Here is an 18,897-nt window from a genome sequence, read left to right as displayed (position 1 = left end):
AAGCAAGTGGCTAAAATAGCTGCCCCAACAGCCAGCCAGCCACACACACACCATCTCAATATTTGCTACCTCCTTACAACCCAGCAGCCATTTACATTTAGCATCCCTTTTCAGACTCGGGATTAGTTACATTCTGTAAACTAACACTTGGACTATCAGTATGATTGCAACAGCGGCTACTACTAACACACCTGCAGCGACTGAAGTCAATGAGAATATGTCTACACTGCACCCTAAGCCTGGGCTCTGACTCAGGTTTAAGCCTAAGCCCCCCTTCGGTCCACACACAAACCAGTCTGACACAGGTCAGCAAATATTCAGGACTCAGGTCCTAGGACTTTGCTGCAGGGAGCAGGTCAGACCCCAAGTTCCAATCAGACTCAGGTCCAACCCCTGTTATTTTGCAGTGTGGCTGCAGCTCAAGTTGCAGACCTGAGTCAGGTCTGTGGCGGGCAGCATGGACATGTTAGCATGGCTGTGAGACCCAGCTCCAGAAATTGTAAGCCCAAGTTCACAATGTTGTGTCGATGCTCCAGCGCAGGTTTAGAAACACTGAGTCCACAAGCCTGGGTCCTACTGATCCAAGTGTGAGGGGATCAGTTTGGAGGGGAGGGGACTTCAGGTGTTGGGTGAGAGGATTCTATGTGGGACAGTCTGGGTGCAGGCAGCTGTGTGGGGTTTAGGTGTGGGGGGATCTGGATGCGCAGAGGCTCGTTGGGGGGGGTTTACAGGTGCAGAGGCAATGGGACTCTGCAAGGGCTTCCAAGTGAAGGTGGTTGGGGCTCAGCAGAGGGGTCTGAGTGTGGGGGACTCAGGAGACAGGCCTGGGTGCTAGGGGAGTGGGGCTTGGTGGGGTAGGGGCCTGGGTGCAGCTAGTTGGGAGTAAGTGGCATGGGGTCCTGGATGTGGGGGCTCAGGCTGGTGCAGGGGGTGGGGCATTAGGGTGGGGGTTTGAGTTCAGGGAGCTCAATGGGGGGTTGTCTGCATGCAGGGGTGAGAGTCCAGAGGCAGAGAATCTGAGTGAAGGAGGGGTGGTTCGGAGGCAGAGGGTCTGGGTGAAGGGAGATTCCAGATGCAAGGGTTGAGGTTCATTGGGTTGGTGTTCAGGTATGGAAGACTAGGGGGTTCTGGATGTACTGGGTGAGGCTTGGTAGGGGTATCTAGGCATGAGAGGTCTGGATGTATGGGGGGGCTGGGTAGATGGGGGAGCAGCTCCCCATAGTGATCCCTTCTCCCCACTGATGAGCAATGGGGGCAGGAAGCAGGGGAGGTTTCTAGGGGTGGGTGTGACACAGCCGCAGCCACTCCTTCCAGGGGAAGAGGAAATTCCATCCTCTCCTAACTCCAGCCCAGAGGAGACTAGCAACTGATCTTGGCTCAGGACAGGAGCCATGGACTAGGGTGTCCCTACCCAAGTGATGATTTACCTCTCCGCTGGTTGCTCCGGGTTCCTGAAATGATGAACCTGCGTTGCTAGGGAGTGGTGCTCTTGCAGCTTCCCTTTGCTTCCCTGTCAGAAAGTCATTTTTCTGCAGGGAAGCAAAGAAATCAGCAGGGGACATGAATTCTGCGCACATGCAGTGATGCAGAATTACCCCAGAAGTAGTACTTCAAGATAAAAATAATCAAACCATGCACAGAATAATCTGTGAAAAGCTGGAAAGACAGAATTGAGTAAACTGAAGCTTTATTATACAATATGGTAAAATAGCAGCACTTCTCAGTGATATAGGAGAAATTTAGGAATTATGGGGCCTTTAGTTCAACCTCCTCAAATCTTGTAAACAGGAGTCACATGTGAAAAGGAAATGAAGGTCAATAGCTGTGTAGGGCTCAAGGGTCCAGCTACAAAGGCCAGATAAGAAATTACAGCTGACATTGATACTGCTGTCAATTCAGAATGAAGAAAGTATAAAAGAAGAGATGCCAAAAGGAGAATTTGAATTTACATGGTTTACACATGCAAATGGAGCCAGGGAAGGCAAAGACACTAGCTCTTCACTTTTTTTTTTAAACAAAGACAACATGCTCTGTCAGAGTTTTGCTCAAGGGCAAATATAAAGAGAAAGGTCTCACTGTAATAAAACGGGCACTGTCCTAGTCAGAGTGTGGGAATGTGAAATACAACAATTAGGGTCAAAATCCTGGTTACAATTAGGCTATGGGCAGTTATAACGGAGCAGCCTGGACATAATTTAGTCCAGAATAAGGATCACAGTCAAAGGTTAGTTTTTCTGATTAAAAGTGATGGGATATAGTCAAATCTAAGATTAAACTGGGTAGCATTCCTGAATATGAAAACACATATACCAATTATAAACTTCCATTGTACATTGAACTTAATTGCAAAACTCAGTATTTGAACACTTGGAGGAGCAGGCACACAAACACATGCTTTTCTTAACTATAATTTGTACTAATTGGTGGGAAATAAAATGTATGCCTGGTACAGTCCACTTTAGCATGGTTTGTACTCTTCAATAGGGTTATGAGCACATCAACTGCTTCAAGAGACACAAAATATTACAATATATTCTGGCACATCAGTGAAGGAGGAATTTATTTTCAAGCATTAAAATAGATCTGGGTATTTTAAATCAATATTCCTATAGTATGATCTAGGATCATGAAATATTCCTATAGTATGATCTAGGTTTCATTTTAGTATTTTAAGATTACATTATTGCTGTACTTATTGTTAATGAAAAAAAATGTCCTGGACGGAAGCTAAAATAGCTATAGAAATTGGATATTAAAACTTGAAATTGTAAAACACACACTCCCTTCATAGCGCTATGTGTAAAAACACAAATATATTCAATGTTTTACTCAGAGAAAGACTGGATAGCTTAATCCCACACAATGAGAAACAAAATTCATCTAGCAGATGGTAAATCCTGCAATTTGTCTTTGCCTAATAAATAAAAGTAATGGTGAATGATTTTACAAAATTATGGCTCATCAGGGAATTTCAGTCCGTGACAACATCTATTAAACTGAAAGTACATCCCGGAGAGAGATTTTGTTCATATTTTATTCAACAAGCACATCAGCAAATAAAATTGAAGAAAATCTACACGTAACCTAGTGATAACAGTTCGCAACTCCTTTCTTCTGTCATCTTTACCAATCTTCTAGTTTCCAGTGGCTCTTTAGAGATAACATACAGATTCTCTCTGGGTTTTTTTTTTTTTTTTAAACGAACAGGAGACAATCCTACAGGAGGATTCCACACCTTAGCATTGCATAGCTGGAAGAGTAATTTCACTGGATGTCATCATCATCAAAAAGATCTTCAAAATCTATTCAGAAAATAACAAAAGAAAATTAATATAGTACCCATGCATATGCTATTTACATATAGTTTTTCATCACTCTGGACTGAAGGCACATACATTTTAAACTAAATTAATCTGAAGTATAAAAATTACAAGAAGTAATTTACTGTAGGAAAAGAGGAGGAAAAAAAAAAGACAGACCCAAGATGTCAGCTGAGGCCCTTATCTTGCATCAGAGAACTCAGTGGGAGTTTTGCCACTTAACTTTAATGGGAGCAGGATCAAGGCCTGAAGTTCTTTAGAGATCAACTGACTGAGCACTGTGTTCAAGAGGGCTCAATCCTGCAAAGTACAGAGCACTCTGCCTCTACTCAGCAAAACAATTGAGTATTTAATTTTAAGCATGTAACTGGTCTCATGTATATACATTTTGGCAGGATTGGGGCATTAGTTGATAATATACAACTAATTCAAGCAGAACTTGACACACATGCTTAAGAGCTTTGCAGATTCAGGACCCTGGGTTTCAGATCATAGTTATGTCTGCTACTCCCATGTTTCTTTTTCTAAGAATACACTGTAATCTCACCACAATATGCTTCTGATGAACCACCTAGCACTCTTTGTTCTATTAAGAACTCGGGGGGGGGGGGGTTATGATGTGCATTGAAATCTGGGGTTTGTACCTTGTCAAGGTTTCAGGTACAGATGAGCCTTGTCATTGAAACCTAGTCCTTGTTGGACACTTGCTTATGTGAGAATATTGCCATACAATTTGCTATTACTCACAATCTCTGTTTAGGAGAGGTCCAAGGTTTGACCCCCTTGCTATTCCAATGTTTTGACTTAAATGCACTGGGGGAACTTTATGGAGATGCTTGCATGGCAATTGTGCCTGGCTCTACTCTATGCAGTCACTCTTTCAGTTGTAAGACATACGCACTAAAAAACTGGGTAATTCCAAGTAAAACCACTTTAATTTATGGGTTGACTAACCAGATGTAAAAACTTAAAAACACTTTGGACACAGACAGAAACCCTAAATAGTCTCAAGACATTTTTGAGATCAACCATTTTCCATAGTTTGTGACAATGATGCCTCAACCACAGCAAGTTTTAGTAATACCATGGGTTTCTGTCAGTTCTTTGCTGTATAGCTGTCAAAGCTGTATTATTTACCAAACATGGAAAATGCGTATTGCCCAGGCATACGTTGTATTTCCTATCCAAAACTGGCCAAATACGAAGTTATGTTATTCCTCAACTATGCAACTGGCTATTCTTGAAAATAGTCACATCCATCCATTTTACCATGTAAAGGATTTGAGGTACTGATATATGAGACAATCTCTTGTAAACAATAACTTGGTAAACAATTTCCATATACTGCTAGTTAAAGTTACTAACACAGAGTCAGTCATGCAACTATGATCGGGCAATTTCATTTGGAATGACCAAATCTGATAGATAAATTCATTTTGAGGTGGAGGCAGACAAGCAATTTTTATACATTGCCCAGTTTTCTATTTAATGTGATTTAATTATTACAAATGTGACAAAGTACAAACTGAAATATCACAAAATGTAATTTTTCCATTCAAAAATTGAAGTTCAAGACATGTAAAGAACACAATAACCCAAAAGCAGGTTTATCTCAAATATGGCAGAAGCTGTAATGCTACATTACTGGAGATAAAATCAAAGGTAGGCTGGTCTTGGCTATTCTTGCTTCCCAAACTAATGATTCTGGTTGTTAATTTCTAGCACCAAATACTGTAAACTATTAATAACTAAATATAAAATAACTAAAATATAAAAATAAAGTAGCGCTGGAACTGAAATATGTTGAATTGCCTTACCATTAAAGAAATCTGCATGAACTGCCTTTTCATTAGCTGCTAAATCCATCAATAAACCTGTACTTCCTCCTGCCTAAGAAAGAACAGTGTTTTGTCATCTACTGTGCATAGTTTAGTGGCAAATCATAATATTCACTATTTAAAGCTTTGTATACGTTTAATTATCTTGATCATTCATACACACATTTACATACCTATCAAATTAACATGTGAGGTATAGTACATTGCCCCATCTTCTTCCCTCTTCTGTTGCCATCTGTACAACTCATTTGAGTGGCATGACTGTTTCTCCTGCTTCTAGGGAGCCTGAACTTACCTTGTTTTATCAGCAATAACCTTCATTTTCTCCCAGCCTGTCATATGCTAAATTTCTTAGTGGAAGTGTGACAGAGATAACCAAGATCCCAATCCTGCAGTAAATTCTAGGCAAACACTGTGATGCTTACATAGAACACCACAGTAATGTACTGTTGGGGGTGGTGGTGAAAAAAACAAAACAAACAGCTTTCTGGGATGTATTGGCAAGAGTGTTGTAAGCAAGACTCAAGAAGTAATTCTTCCACTCTAGTCAGCACTTTACATAAAAACAATTACATAAAAGGTTGTTATAAAGAGGAAGGTGATAAATTTTTAACCACTGGCACACAGAACAAGTAGTAATGGTCTTAAATTGCGGCAAGAGAGACTTGGGTTAGACATCAGGAAAAACTTACTAACTGTAAGGGTAGTTAAGCACTAGAACAAAGTGCTGTCTAATGACAAAATAAATACACTGATAATAGAGAAATGTTTTCTCTCCCAGTTGCAGGGATCTCTGGGGGATCAGCTAACACTGTAGATGTAACACTTCGAATCACACTTGTGTGGTTTCGGTTAAGGGTTCAGCCTTAGGCCAGATGCTTCAGAGGGAATGAACAGAACAGGGCAATTTTTCAGTTAGCCATCCCCTGTGGTCCAGTCCCAGCTTCTGGCAGTCAAAGGCTTAGGGATACAAAGAGCCTGGGACTGCATCCCTGACCATCTTGGCTAATAGCTATTAATTGACCTATTCTTTTTTAACCCATTTATACTTTGGCCTTCACAACATCTCCAGGCAAGGAGTTCTACAGGTTGACTGTGAACTGTGTGAAAATGTACGTCTTTAATTTTATCGTGTGACCCCTGGTTTGTATGGTATGTGAAGGGGTAAATAACACTTCCTTATTCACTGTCTCCACACAGTTTATGATTTTATAGACCTCTATCATATTCTTCCCTCCTGCCCCCCCCCCCGCCATCTCTTTTCTAAACTGAACAGTCCCTGTCTTTTTAATCTCTCCTCATAAAAAGCTGTTCCATACTCCTAGTTTTTGTGCCCTTCTCTCTACTTTTTTCTAGTTCTAATACATCTTTTTTGAGCTAAGGAGACCAGAACTACAAACAGTATCCATGGTGTGGGCGTACCATGGATTTATCTAGTATCATTGTATTTTCTGTTTTCTTCTCTATGCCTTTTCTAATGGTTCCAAACATTATTAGTTTTTTTGAGTCACTGAACATTGAGCAGATGTTTTCAGAAAAAGACTCCAAGATCAATTTGAGTGGTAACAGCTAATTCACACCCTGTCATATTGTATGTATAACTCTTTTCCACTGTGCATTACTTTGCACTTATCAACATTGAATGTCATCTGTCATTTTGTTGCCCAGTCACCCAGTTTTGTGAGACCCCTTTGTAATTCTTCAGTCAGCTTCAGACTTAACTAACTTGAGCACTTTAGTATCATTTTCCTATCTCACTGTTTACCCATTTTCTGATGACGTATGAATATGCTGACAAGTACAGACCCTTGGGGGATCCCTGCAATTTACCCTTCTCCATTTCAGCTGAGGGTTCAGCGTTAGGCCAGGGATTATGGGGCTCTAAGGAGCAGGGTCCCTTTATTGAGCATGCAACCAGCAGGTGCACAGGACTGTCACTGGGCACCGCTTAACACTGGGGACATAAGGCTTCCCGCCAAAGGCACGTGGTGTCAGCTCAGGACTCGGCCTTAGGCCAGGGATTAGGGGGTGCTTGGAGCAGAGCCCTGCATTTAACTGTCGCTGGGGAGCCCCCACGCTACGCCCCAGCGGGGCCAGGTCTGGTCCCTCAGCGGCCCAGGGAGACGCGCAGCTGGAGGCGCCACACCGTGCACCAGGCCAGCACAGCCGCTAGGGCCCCGCGCGGGGAAGAAGCGGGAGGGCTCCCGCGGGGCACAGATGGGCCGAGGGGGGGAACTGCCACCACCCGGGGTGCCCCGCCCTGTAGGAGGCGCTAGAAACCAGCCAATCAGATCTGGGACCGCTGCCCAGACTCGCGTCCTGTCAACACGTAACGCAACGCGAGCCCCTCGTCCGCCGCTCCCCCAGCGCGAGCCTCTAACCGCCAGCTCAGCCCGCGGCATCCCTAACGGGGGGGGGCCGCGCGCCGCCCCCCCCCGCTAGCATCATCACCTCGTCCAGGTCCACGTAGGGCCCCGCGCCCTCGGGAAACATCTCGTCCACTGCTGGCTTCATCGCCTTGTCTGCTCCCCGGCTCGCGAGTGGCCCCGGCCGGCAGCGCCTTCCCCCTCGAACCACTTCCGGTCTGGAGAGTCTGCGCAGCTCCACTCTCGTGGCCCTTCTGGAAGCCGGGAGGACCGATCGCTCTATGCTGCCGGCGTGGCCTCCTCAGGCACCGCCCCGGTCGCCACTGTAGCTCTGCCCCGCCCCCGAGCACTACTTGGCTGTCCTGGGGAGAGCAGGAGCAGAGGGCTCGTGCCCTCTGAGGGGAAGCACAGCTCAGGGCTCCGGTTGGCCCGAGTTGGGGCAGGGGCTCCCTAGGAGGCCTAAGCTATGATCAGTCCAGGCGCTTGGCGACTGCTTGCACTATACAGGATTTCCCATGACCCTTTGCAGTGCGGCTAGGGCTTCCAGTGCACCTTGCGTGGCCTGGGGGAGTCGCTGTCAATAGCAGCATTTGCCAGATGCACACTTTCCCCCTTGGTCATCAGGCCAGAACCAGAGCCTAATTCCTGCCACTTCTTAGTTACCCCTCTGCCCACCAGCAATAGGATTAGAAAAAATCCCCTCTTCACGCTCAGCAGAAGAGCCACGGCAACATTTTCGAAAGCACTGAAGTGATTTAGACCTTCTTGGCACACCAAAGCTGTACCACTTTAACTGCCCTGGCATAATGCAGTACGATCTCTTGGTGTGGCTGCCATTAGACAGGAGCACTAGGTTGATACCAGTATAACTGTTCCCATACAGGAATGGGGATAAGCCACGCTGGTATGAGCACTTTATATTGACATAACTGCACCCTCATTAGGGGCCGTGCCAATATAACTATACAGGGGAAAAGATCACACTCCTAACTGACATAGTCCCATTTTCGAAAGTGACTTGGACATTTAGGTCCCAAAGATGTTCAGTGACACATAGATTCCTTAAGTGCCTAAGTCACTTTTGAAAATGGGCCTTTATTTTTTAAGAGTACGTCTACACTATAAGCGCTATGGCTGCAGTGCTGCCACTACACCTCTGTAGTGTAGGCACTTGCTACAGTGACAGAAGGGTTTTTTCCATCACTGTAGTAAATCCACGTCCTCAAAAGGCAGTAACTAGGTCGATGGGCTGTCACAGACTTCCTGTGTGATGTTGAGTGAAGTACTTAGTCTTTCTGTTTCTCATCAGTAAAATGGGAATAATAGCAATTCACTACCTCATGGGGTTTAGTAGGGATACATATACTAATGATTTTGAGACACCAAGATGTTACAGTAATGGGTACCCTATAAGGACCTAAAATAGGTAGGATAATCCTTATTGTTGAACTACCATAAATAATTTGCTGTGCTAGGCAGCTTCTGTTTAGGAGAGACTTATACTGTGATATTCTGGTGACAGAGGTTCTATTTCTCCATTGCCCTGTAACTTTGTTGAGTCATTTACACCTGTGCAGGGTGGTTGTAAAAGGTAACCAGATCAGAATGGTAGCACTTTATGTCCATTCTGCCAAGGTGTAAATGACTACACAAGATGCAAAGCATTAGAGAACCAAGCCTTAAACTGTTTTTTGCCTCTAGAAAGGTTATTCTCAGTTTGTAGCTAATAGAGCGAAGCACTAATGCAAAGATAAGTAGAAGACTGGTTCAACTAGTGGTGAGAGTGTCTTCAAAACATCATTTATGGAAAAAATACATTAATAGAAAAAGGAAAGGGATGAAGATGAATAAGAAATATAGATAGAAGGCACTCAGAATCCCTTTGGGTTCCGGCCACCTGCAAGACTGCCTCCCTCTCTAGCTGCCAGCATGACACTTGAGATTAATAGAGACTCTTGAACTAACAGTCCTAGATTGTCCATTCTACAAAGGCCATTGCTATGCAGTGCAAAGTGGCCTTGACTTGGCTCGAGATTTCTAGCAGAGCATTCCCCCTGTGTAGGGGGTCTCTCTGCTTGTGTACAGCAAGTGGAGGAAGTGTATCTGTGTGACAAAGTGGGAATAGCCTTGGGCTAGGTCCCACTCTGTACACTTTGTAAGCGCTCTTGCAAAAGCCAAATTGGGAGATAATTCATAGAATATCACTGGGTTGGAAGGGACTTCAGGAGGTCATCTAGTTGAACCCCCTGCTCAAATTTTTAAGGATTGAACTCATAACCCGGGATTTAGCAGGCCAATGCTCAAACCATTGAGATATCCCCAGTTAACAGCAATCAGCTCATCAGCTGGGGACTGTTAAATAGGAGACAGGAAGGGTGAGAGCAGGGCTGAAACTGGACAGAAGACACAGAAGTCCAGAGAAATGAGATCTCTATTCCCATCCTCTCATCCTGTGGTTAGAGAATACACTGACTTGAGAAAAGCCTTATGGTAATGGGACATGAAGCTGCCTAAAATGTTGTCAAAAGTGTATAGTGTGAATTTATGTAAGAGCATGTGCCAACTACTTGCGGAGAGAAATCCAGGGTGAGGAAGCACAGCCTGTGATAATCCCTCCCACTAGTGCCAAGAAGTATCCCCTGCTCAATATTTGGTCCTCTGCTGGTGTAAAGGACTTTATGCCATCAGTAGCAACAGCATAAATTAGAGTGGGATCTCTTCTGCACTAACTTGCACTGAATGAGGGAGCCAAAATCAACTCTGCACTGTTGCGGTCAAACATAGTGGAGAATTGGGACTACAAATTCTCAATTTAAAAGTCAGGGAGCAGGTGGCAAAGCATTGTCAGTGGAGGCCTTTGGTGTGGAATTCCGTGTCCAAGATGGGTTATCAGAACCCAAGTGTACTGGTCAACAAGACTAAGACTAATCTCTTCTCTTGGTTTTTGCAAAAAGGGAGTGATTATGGGGTTGGAGGATTCTTATGGTGATTTGGGTCAACAAGTTTTTGATGTTACTCTTTATATATTGGTCAAAGTCCAGAGACTACCCAATGGGCACTTTTATAAATTTTAAAATACAAACAGCCAAAAACAGGATTGAAATTAATGAATTTTTAATTTTTGCACAAAAGAATACACTATATTGAAAGAAAAAGCCGGACTAATTATCTGCCGTTTTACAAATATGGAAATGCTGTACAATATGTTTAATGTTTAAAAACATTGAAACAACATAGACTGAATGGGCAATTCAGGCATGTTTACTGGCAGCAGTAAATTCCTTTAAAGGTCTCAGCACTAGCTTTAGCAAAATGAGCAAAATCATTAGTGCTCATGGTAGGGAACATCATAACCAAGGTTATTTCCAAAAGGGTATTGAGCAAACAGGGTTCTGGCCATTTCGTTGATTCTGTTGTATGCTCCCAGGGTCCGGAAATAATCCACGTACGACCAAAAATCACTGGACCAGAAAGGCCAATATGGCAGGGCTGCAGGTTCCTCATACGGGTCTACAATACAAATTGCAGAATTAGATTAACATAACATGAAATGTGTTGGTTAGAGCATGACCGGGAGCCTAGACTCCTGGGTTCTAGTCCTAGGTCTCACTATGAAGCAGGTCACTCACCCTCACTCAGGCCTTGATTCTCTCTAGGGCTGTGGCCTGGCAGACAGTGAATGTAAAAGCCCTACACTACCCACTCCTTTGCCCTTGGTGCATGGGAGATGATAAGTAGAGCAGGGAGGGGGTGAAAGAAGGCATGGTCCAAGTACACTGTGGTCTGGTATAATGGCCCACAGAGGGCTGTTAGAAGCTGGCACAACTTAGAACTGGGGCTGCTCTACTTTGTGCTGTGGGCTGGTTGGGAACTAGGCCTAGTCCAAAATTAGGTCAGGCAAAGGTGGCTTTAAATCACCTTTTCCATCCCCCTCAACCACTTTTCCTCTGCCTGGGACAGGAAAGGAATATATAGTTAAAGGTATAGTCCTTGTGAACTATTTTACAGGGGTGTTGAGGTGCTTACCAACTTAGTGATTGTCAGGGCCGGCCAGAGGATTCCGGGGGCCCGGGGTCTTCGGCGGCGGGGGGCCCCCGCTTCAGCTGTAAGTCATCGGCGGGGGGTCCTTCCGTTCCGGGACCTGCCGCCAAAGTGCCCCAAAAACCCACGGCGGGGACCCCCCTCCGCTGAATTACCGCCGAAGCGGGACCCGCCGCCGAAGTGCAGCCCCCACCGTGGGTCTTTGGGGCACTTCGGCGGCGGGTCCCGGAACGGAAGGGCCCCCTACCGCCGAAGACCCGGCTGCACTCCGGCGGCGGGTCCAGCTTCGGCTGTAATTCGGCGGTGGGGGGGTCCTTCGATCCCGGAGAGGAAGGACCCCCCGCCAGCGAAGACCGGGAGCGAAGAAGCTCCGGGGGTCCGGGCCCCGCGAGAGTTTTCCAGGGCCCCCAAAGCGAGTGAAGGACCCTGCTCCAGGGGCCCCAAAAAACTCTCGTGGGGGCCCCTGCTGGGCCTGGGGCCTGGGGTAAATTGCCCCACTTGCCCCCCCCTCTGGGCGACCCTGGTGATTGTAAAGTAAAGTATGGCCATTATTAACCTAGCTAGAAGTACTCCAAATTGAGTAGGGTGTAACTGAAAATGCTGTGCTCAATATTAGGACATTTCATAGAGAAATTAAACCAATGGGAGCTTTGCATGAAAATTGATGGCATCGTATGGCTTTATACAGCAAGGCCTTCCAAGACCCTCCTACCTTGAATTAATTATTCTGCAAATAAAGATGGCTTCTCCTATACACATTGCAAATGATTTTTGTGGAATACTTTTCAGCAGTGCCCTGTCCTTCCTGCTGGGATTCCAGCCAAGTTTCATTCTTGCTATCAGCTAAGAGGATCCCAAACTGGAACCATTTCTCCTTAAACTGTGAATAGCAGAGAACTCTTCTATACTTTTCCATGATAACATTATTAACATTTATTTGGCTACAGCTTCCAGCCTTTGGTACAGGCCACATCCTGAGACTTCTCATACACAAGCAGCAAAGAATCCTGTGGCACCTTATAGACTAACAGACGTTTTGCAGAATGAGCTTTCGTGGGTGAATACACTTGCATCCGAAGAAGTGGGTATTCACCCACGAAAGCTCATGCTGCAAAACGTCTGTTAGTCTATAAGGTGCCACAGGATTCTTTGCTGCTTTTACAGAACCAGACTAACACGGCTACCCCTCTGATACTTCTCATACACAGTGGGAATAGCAGCAGACCCACTCTGAGAGGTGATCATGCAAGTGGATCCATGCAGGTTGACTCTTGCATCAATAGGGCTCTGCTGGGAGAGGGGCAAGGCACGGGGGGAAGGTTTTAAATATCAGCATCGGGGTCTAAGGTGCCCTGCGGAAGTCTGAAGCCTCAGAATTATGTCTCTTCTCTGTAGATAGTAGAAACCAAAGGCTAAAGAGATGGAAAAAGAGATCCAAGTAGGAAGTGTCCAGCAGCTGCAGACACTTCCAACTTGGCAGACAGACAGTTTTTGGCTTTGTTTTTAAAGAGGACATAAAAAATAATCTGGACTTGAGTTGCCAATTCAATGAGCTCAGGGCCTGATGCTGCCAGGTTCTGAGCACCCTCGGGCCTTGATCCAACAAATCACTTCAGCATATGTGGAATTTAGCTGAAGAAGTACTTACAAGGGTAAAGTTAAATGTGTGCTTCAGTGCTTTGCTGGATGAAGACCACTGCTCCCCTAGTGTTTGGGCTATGTCCGAACCCCATTGAAATCAGTGGTGAGTGTTTCTATTGACTTTGATGAGCTTCAGATCAGACCCTTTAATGGGAACTAGCAGTTCTCTCCAGTCTGGGATCAGGCCCTAATTTCATAAGATAGAATTTGCAGTGCATAGTCACAGATGGTAACAAAACAAAATCAAATTAATTAGCTACTGTTGTCGGTGGAATAGAGTATTAGCTGATCTCTAGGTTCATGCTGCAGTCTGCTCCTTGGCACAATGTGAAATAAAAAAACATTTGCTGTAAAATATTACCCCAGCTAGGTTTTTATATTGTAAGAACACACCGAGAAGAGATGTGTGGTTATTTAATTGTGATGTTGCATCAAAAAATATTTCCTGTGTTCAAATAAACTATTGCACACACATTTGTTAAAGCACAGAAAAAAATGATCAGAAAAATTGAGTTGTGAGGTGTAATTAAAGCAAGCCAATGAGGCTTGTTGCATGGAGTTAAAAAAAGTGTTTGTTTTCAATTAACATAGTCAAATTCTTTCCATGCCACCTCCCCATTGTCCACCTAGGTTCATGTTTTGATAGGCACTGCTGTTTCCAGTGGAATGTTACGTTACTGGATATCAGCAGATCCAAGACAGTCTTCACTCTCATGCCAATACACATTTCAATGAACACCGTATAGTGTTTGTGTTCAGCATTTTTCTAGCAGTGCTAGAAAAATTGTCTAGCATTGCTGCTCTTTGCTCTCAATAAGAATTTAGGCAAATATACGGTTGTCACAATTTCCCCATGCTGTCCTCAGGAATAACTAGCTACCATCCAAAGCACCAAAACCTATCAATAAGGCAATTGAAATGTTGTTAGGATGACTTTTTTAAAGCAAAGGCAAACATTGCATACTATGGATCAGATCCTCAGCTGATGTAAATCTGCATAGCTCCATAGATTATACTGATATTTACCAGCTGAGGATGTGTTCCTATTTTTTTTTTTAAATTGGCTGTGTGCTCATTTGTAGATTTTAAGCTTTTTATCTTGGAAGTTGGGATTTCTCGCCAATAAGTAGACATGCATCCTGAGGTTCCTGCAAGTCTAATATATTTAAAAGTCTGGTGTTTCTTAACTTATGATAGCACTGTAAAACACACAGTTTGGTGATCATTGAAGGACATGCCTTAGCTATCAGTTTTGCTGTTTTTATTTTAACTTTGCTAACACATCCTCTCTCTTTGTAAAGTTTATATTTTTAATCAATTGCCTAGCAGCACTTCATGTATTTATTTATTTATTTCTTATTTCATACTCTATCAGCAACAGATGAAAACATTTATATCAGGGGCTGATGCAAAGCCCACTGAGTCAATGGGAGTCTCCCGACTGACTATAATGCACTTTGGATTGGGCCCGCCAGTTACAAGTGGCTCTTCCAATTTTTAGGAATGGTGTGGGGAGTAGGGGAAGGAGAAAAAGTCTGAAAAGCATTACCATCTTCATCCTTTACTGGCCGGGCATCTGTAAATAAATAAGAAATAATCAGTAGTAGGTCTCAGATGGAAGGGTTTGCAGTGTACAAAGAGGTGCTGTGTAGCCCAGAAGCTGACCAGCTCTGCAATGCATTGATAGGAGCCTACTGACAGCTAAACTTCTGTGTTTGAAACAGCTGAATAAAGAATTCTCTGTTTCCAGTCACTCCATGATACAATTTGAATACTGTTTGCTAATAATGAAGGCAAATGTGACCGGTGTATTAATAACATTTTATATCAAATGCAAGTCAACAGATCTAGATTAAAATATTTAAGGCGGATGGAAAAAAATAAAGGATAAATATAAAAGTTAACTTACCTGTTAATGCATTCATCAGCATGCAGAGGGCAATTAAGCCAATAAAGATAAACCTCATGGTCTCTGCAAATTATTATTCCTGTTTCTGAAATAGACTCTATAAAATGAAATAGAGCAGAATATATCAAAATACATTTTTTCTTCTATACAAAAAAGTTGGAATCATCTATTTTTCACTAAAGTGGCAATAAGATTTTTATATTTCCAGGTGTCTCTAACCCTCCAACTGCTAGAAGCACCTGGCACTGGCCACTGCCAGAGACAGGATATTGGGTCTGAGGGACCATTGTTTTGACCAAGCATGGCTGTTCTTATCAAATCTGTTAACTGCAAAAAACTTTCAGTATATTAAAAGAACTGCAGTACTCAGGTTTGATGTACTGGATTAAAAAAAATAATAAAAGTTCACCTGCATTGACATGAAATTAAATGTCTTGGAACTATTTTGTTTTGTAGCTACTTTAGTTTCACTTTAGACATTACCTTTTCCCCCACCTTTCTCTTAAATGAGTAGAGGTCTTTGGCTCTGAGTCAGCTGCAAAAGTCTGAATGGGTTTCTATTGCTATAAAATAGCACCACTATTTAGAGAAGGGTGGGTAATAAGGAAAGGAACGTCACTTACTTAATACACCAATCTGATTTTTTCAGCCTAATCTAAAAGTGTGTAGTTGCACACATCTATAATATATTGCAGTGCCATCTGTGGTCAGAAATGTCTAGATAAACTGGGAATAAAATCCCTATAGTATAAAACTAGAGAAAAAAATCCAGCAGCTAATTCAATAATTGCTGCTTACAATATCTCTCTAATTTGTATGCTTTTCTCTATGGGAGAAGGTCTTCTCGGGTTATTTTGGTTGGCATTTGTTGTAAATTTTGAGGTAATAACTCTGAGCCCCAACCTCCTGCCCCAGCCTAAGCCCCCCCCCCCCAAACCCGGAGCTCCCTCCTTCACCCCAAACCCTGCACCCCCAGCCCAGAGCCTTCACCCCCTCTGCATCCCAACCTCCTGCCCCAGCCCACAGACCTCTCCCACACCCTGAACCCATCATCCCCAACCTCACCTCAGAGCCCACACCCATAGGCACACTCCAGGGCTGGAGCACCCATGGAAAAAAATTGGTGGGTGCTCAGCACCTGTTGGCAGCTCCCTGTGGCTCCGCCCCCCTGCTTCAGCTCACCTCTGCCTCGGCCTCCTCCACGAGCACGCTGCCGTGTCCTGCTTCTCCCCCTCCCTCCCAGCACTTGTGCTGCAAAAGAGCTGATTCGCAGGGCTGGGAGGGAGGGGGGAGGAGAGGGAGCACGGTGTGCTGGGGGAAGAGGCGGGGCCAGGGCGGGGATTTGGGGAAGGGATCGAATAGGGGCAGGGAGGGGGTGGAGTTAGGGCGGGGACTTTAGAGATGGGGTTGGAATTGGGGGAGGGCCGGGGCGGGGATGGGTTGGAGTGGGGGCGGGGCCAGGGGCAGGGGACATGGGCACCCACCAGCACCGTAGAAAGTTGGCACCTATGCCCATACCCCCCAGCCCAAAGCCCACACCCCCTCCTGCACCCCAACCCCCTGCTTCAACCCACAACCGCCTCCCGCACTCTGAATCCCTTGGCCCCATTCCCCAGCCTGGAGCCCCCTCCTGCACCTCAAAGCCCTCATCCCTGGCCCCACCCCAAAGCCCGCACCCCCAGCTCAGAACTCTCATCCCCCCCCACACCCAACTCCCTGCCCTCACCCAGAACCTTCTCCCACACCCCGAATCCCTCATTTCTGGCCCCACCCCTGAGCCTGCACCTCCAGCTAGAGACCTCACCCTCCCTACACCCCAACCCTCTTTCCCAGTCCAGTGAAAGTGAGTTAGTGTGATTAGAAAGTTGGCAGCCCTATTCACAATTCATGTTCCAGCCCCACAGTTGTGGAGTGCAAGCTGCTTCATACAGACTGAGGGTACATCCATACTACCCGCCCGGGTCGGCGGGTAGCGATCGACTTCTCGGAGTTCGATATATCACGTCTCATCTAGACGCGATATATCGAACTCCGAACGCGCTCCTGTCGACTCCGGAACTCCACCACTGCGAACGGCGGTGGTGGAGTCGACAGGGGAGCCGTGGACTTCGATCCCGCGCCGTGAGGACGTGTAAGTACTTCGAACTAAGGTACTTCGAGTTCAGCTACGCTATTCGCGTAGCTGAACTTGCGTACCTTAGTTTGAACCCCCCCGCAGTGTAGACCAGGCCTGAGAGAGCTATGACCATCATAACGCGAGCTCTCCTTGCATTGAGGTCATCATAGGTTTACCTTCCCGCTGCTTAACAGAGAGCTTCCATCCACTGCGCCTCTCACTCTCTGCAGAAAAACACACCCACCAGTTCTGGACATACTTGCTATCATGTCCCTTATCCCTCCATATGTGGGACTGGTCCATGCCCCCACTCTGAACCTGCTTAGGTGGAACAAAAGCGCAGTCTGGGAAAAGCGGGGGTGGGGAAGGCTGCACACTCAGTCTTGGACCTAGGGTGTGTGGGCTCAATCAAATGGCTTTGCAGGAGGCCCCCACTTTGCTCAGATGGGTCTTGCTACTGGAACTCAACCCATCTATGCACAACATTAAGTCATTCCTGCTGGGAATGATTCTGTGGCCTTTGCAACAGGGTGGCTTGCCCTGGAAGTAAGGGCTGGAGGGCCTAGCCAACACGTATTACTGAAAGAGGCACACCTGAGAGGATCAGGTAATTTCCCTTCTAAAGGGCAGCTGGAAGTGGCAGTGAGGAGGAATTTTCTTTGCAACGTGTATCAAGAACCCAAGGAAAAGGTGCAAGACTCAAAGCCATGACCAAGACACAAAGCACAGTGGATGGCAATCATAGACTGTATCTTGAAGTGAGTCTGCTATGCCACAAAGCCCAAGAAGAAGAAGGGGGATGCTCAGGAATCAGAGACTGATAGGAGGGAATAGGCTCTAGCAGAGAGTCAGGACTTTGACTCCAGTCATGTAGGGCCTCAGAGTGGCCCGCCAAAGAAGAAATGGCCCAAGGCAGGGAGGCTTAGAAGGAGGAAGAGAAATGTTGTTGATTGGGCTTTAATTTGGGCATATGTTGTATTTTGAGTTTATCTTCTATGAATAAACCCAAGCCCTAAGGAGTGGTACTTTGACCACTGAAAAAGTGTTTGGAGTCTGTGTAAGGGACCCTGAACAGGGAGGAAACAGGCAGGGTGCTGCAGAGTGACCTCTGGCATGAGAGAGTACATGGGTGATGGCTGACCCTGTTACAGCCTTGACTCACAAAGGCACCTCTGAAAGGAAAAATCTCTGTGGCTTTAGACTACATCAAGCAGTTCCAAATATTGTGGAACTTGAAAAACAATCCTGAGGTAGAAGGCCCCTAATACACCCCATAAAGACATTAATCCTCTTTTTTAGTGGCCCTAAACCCAACAGATCCAGCCTTCAGGTGATCTCTCCTACATAGCAGCATCCTCAGGTGGCCAGGAGCTGCTGGAGTGACTCCTGTGTCACTCGCTTTCTCTCTGTGGCCAGCATAGAGGACATGACTGAAAAGGGAGTATGGCCAGAGTATTGTGGTCCTTTGTGATCCCTGAGTCCCATAATGGCACCTTCCGTGCAACAGTGCTCTTTCTCACTTGGTCAGCTCTGCAGATGTGGGTCCATAAATTCAACACATTCGGTAAACCCACAAATGATAATGCTTTTCCTTTTGCCATCCAGTCAGTGTATTTCACTAGCAGAAGCCACTAGCAGCTCTGACATTTACTAATGCACCCTTGGA

The 18,897-nt window shown here is 45.3% G+C and overlaps 2 protein-coding genes across 6 annotated transcripts; both read right to left on the bottom strand.

Moving 5' to 3' along the window:
• Positions 1–1,958: 1,958 nt before the first annotated feature.
• Positions 1,959–7,820, bottom strand: COPS9 (COP9 signalosome subunit 9). Its single transcript, XM_045031300.1, has 3 exons — positions 7,610–7,820; positions 5,138–5,210; positions 1,959–3,302 (listed from the first exon to the last, which is right to left on the bottom strand). Exons 1-3 carry the CDS (start codon positions 7,670–7,672, stop codon positions 3,265–3,267), a joined length of 174 nt encoding a protein of 57 aa, XP_044887235.1. The 5' UTR covers positions 7,673–7,820; the 3' UTR covers positions 1,959–3,264.
• A 2,866-nt stretch (positions 7,821–10,686) lies between these two features.
• Positions 10,687–18,863, bottom strand: OTOS (otospiralin). Of its 5 annotated transcripts, none has more exons than XM_045031374.1 (4): positions 18,752–18,863; positions 15,116–15,212; positions 14,756–14,782; positions 10,687–11,034 (listed from the first exon to the last, which is right to left on the bottom strand). In XM_045031374.1, exons 2-4 carry the CDS (start codon positions 15,171–15,173, stop codon positions 10,850–10,852), a joined length of 270 nt encoding a protein of 89 aa, XP_044887309.1. In that variant the 5' UTR covers positions 15,174–15,212; positions 18,752–18,863; the 3' UTR covers positions 10,687–10,849. The 5 variants fall into 5 exon arrangements, with proteins under 5 accessions (XP_044887309.1, XP_044887311.1, XP_044887306.1 ...); XM_045031376.1 differs by lacking the exon at positions 18,752–18,863 and adding an exon at positions 16,998–17,042; XM_045031371.1 differs by lacking the exon at positions 18,752–18,863 and adding an exon at positions 16,298–16,431.
• Positions 18,864–18,897: the final 34 nt, after the last annotated feature.

The sequence above is a fragment of the Mauremys mutica genome, chromosome 9, assembly GCF_020497125.1.
Source record: "Mauremys mutica isolate MM-2020 ecotype Southern chromosome 9, ASM2049712v1, whole genome shotgun sequence".
In the NCBI taxonomy this organism is placed as follows: domain Eukaryota; kingdom Metazoa; phylum Chordata; order Testudines; family Geoemydidae; genus Mauremys; species Mauremys mutica.
Note: the sequence above shows the minus strand (reverse complement) of the source record. Positions and strands in the feature narration are given on the sequence as shown.

What these genes read in the sequence shown, in the direction of transcription:
- COPS9 (XM_045031300.1), bottom strand. Translation starts at nt 7,672, where the DNA reads ATGAAGCCAGCAGTGGACGAGATGTTTCCCGAGGGCGCGGGGCCCTAC. An exon ending in CCTACGTGGACCTGGACGAG is followed by an intron (nt 5,211 to 7,609) that starts GTGATGATGCTA and finishes GTTCTTTCTTAG; the next exon opens with GCAGGAGGAAGTACAGGTTT. An exon ending in TCATGCAGATTTCTTTAATG is followed by an intron (nt 3,303 to 5,137) that starts GTAAGGCAATTC and finishes TTTTCTGAATAG; the next exon opens with ATTTTGAAGATCTTTTTGAT.
- OTOS (XM_045031374.1), bottom strand. Translation starts at nt 15,173, where the DNA reads ATGAGGTTTATCTTTATTGGCTTAATTGCCCTCTGCATGCTGATGAAT. An exon ending in GCTGATGAATGCATTAACAG is followed by an intron (nt 14,783 to 15,115) that starts GTAAGTTAACTT and finishes ATTTATTTACAG; the next exon opens with ATGCCCGGCCAGTAAAGGAT. An exon ending in GCCAGTAAAGGATGAAGATG is followed by an intron (nt 11,035 to 14,755) that starts GTAATGCTTTTC and finishes TTTGTATTGTAG; the next exon opens with ACCCGTATGAGGAACCTGCA.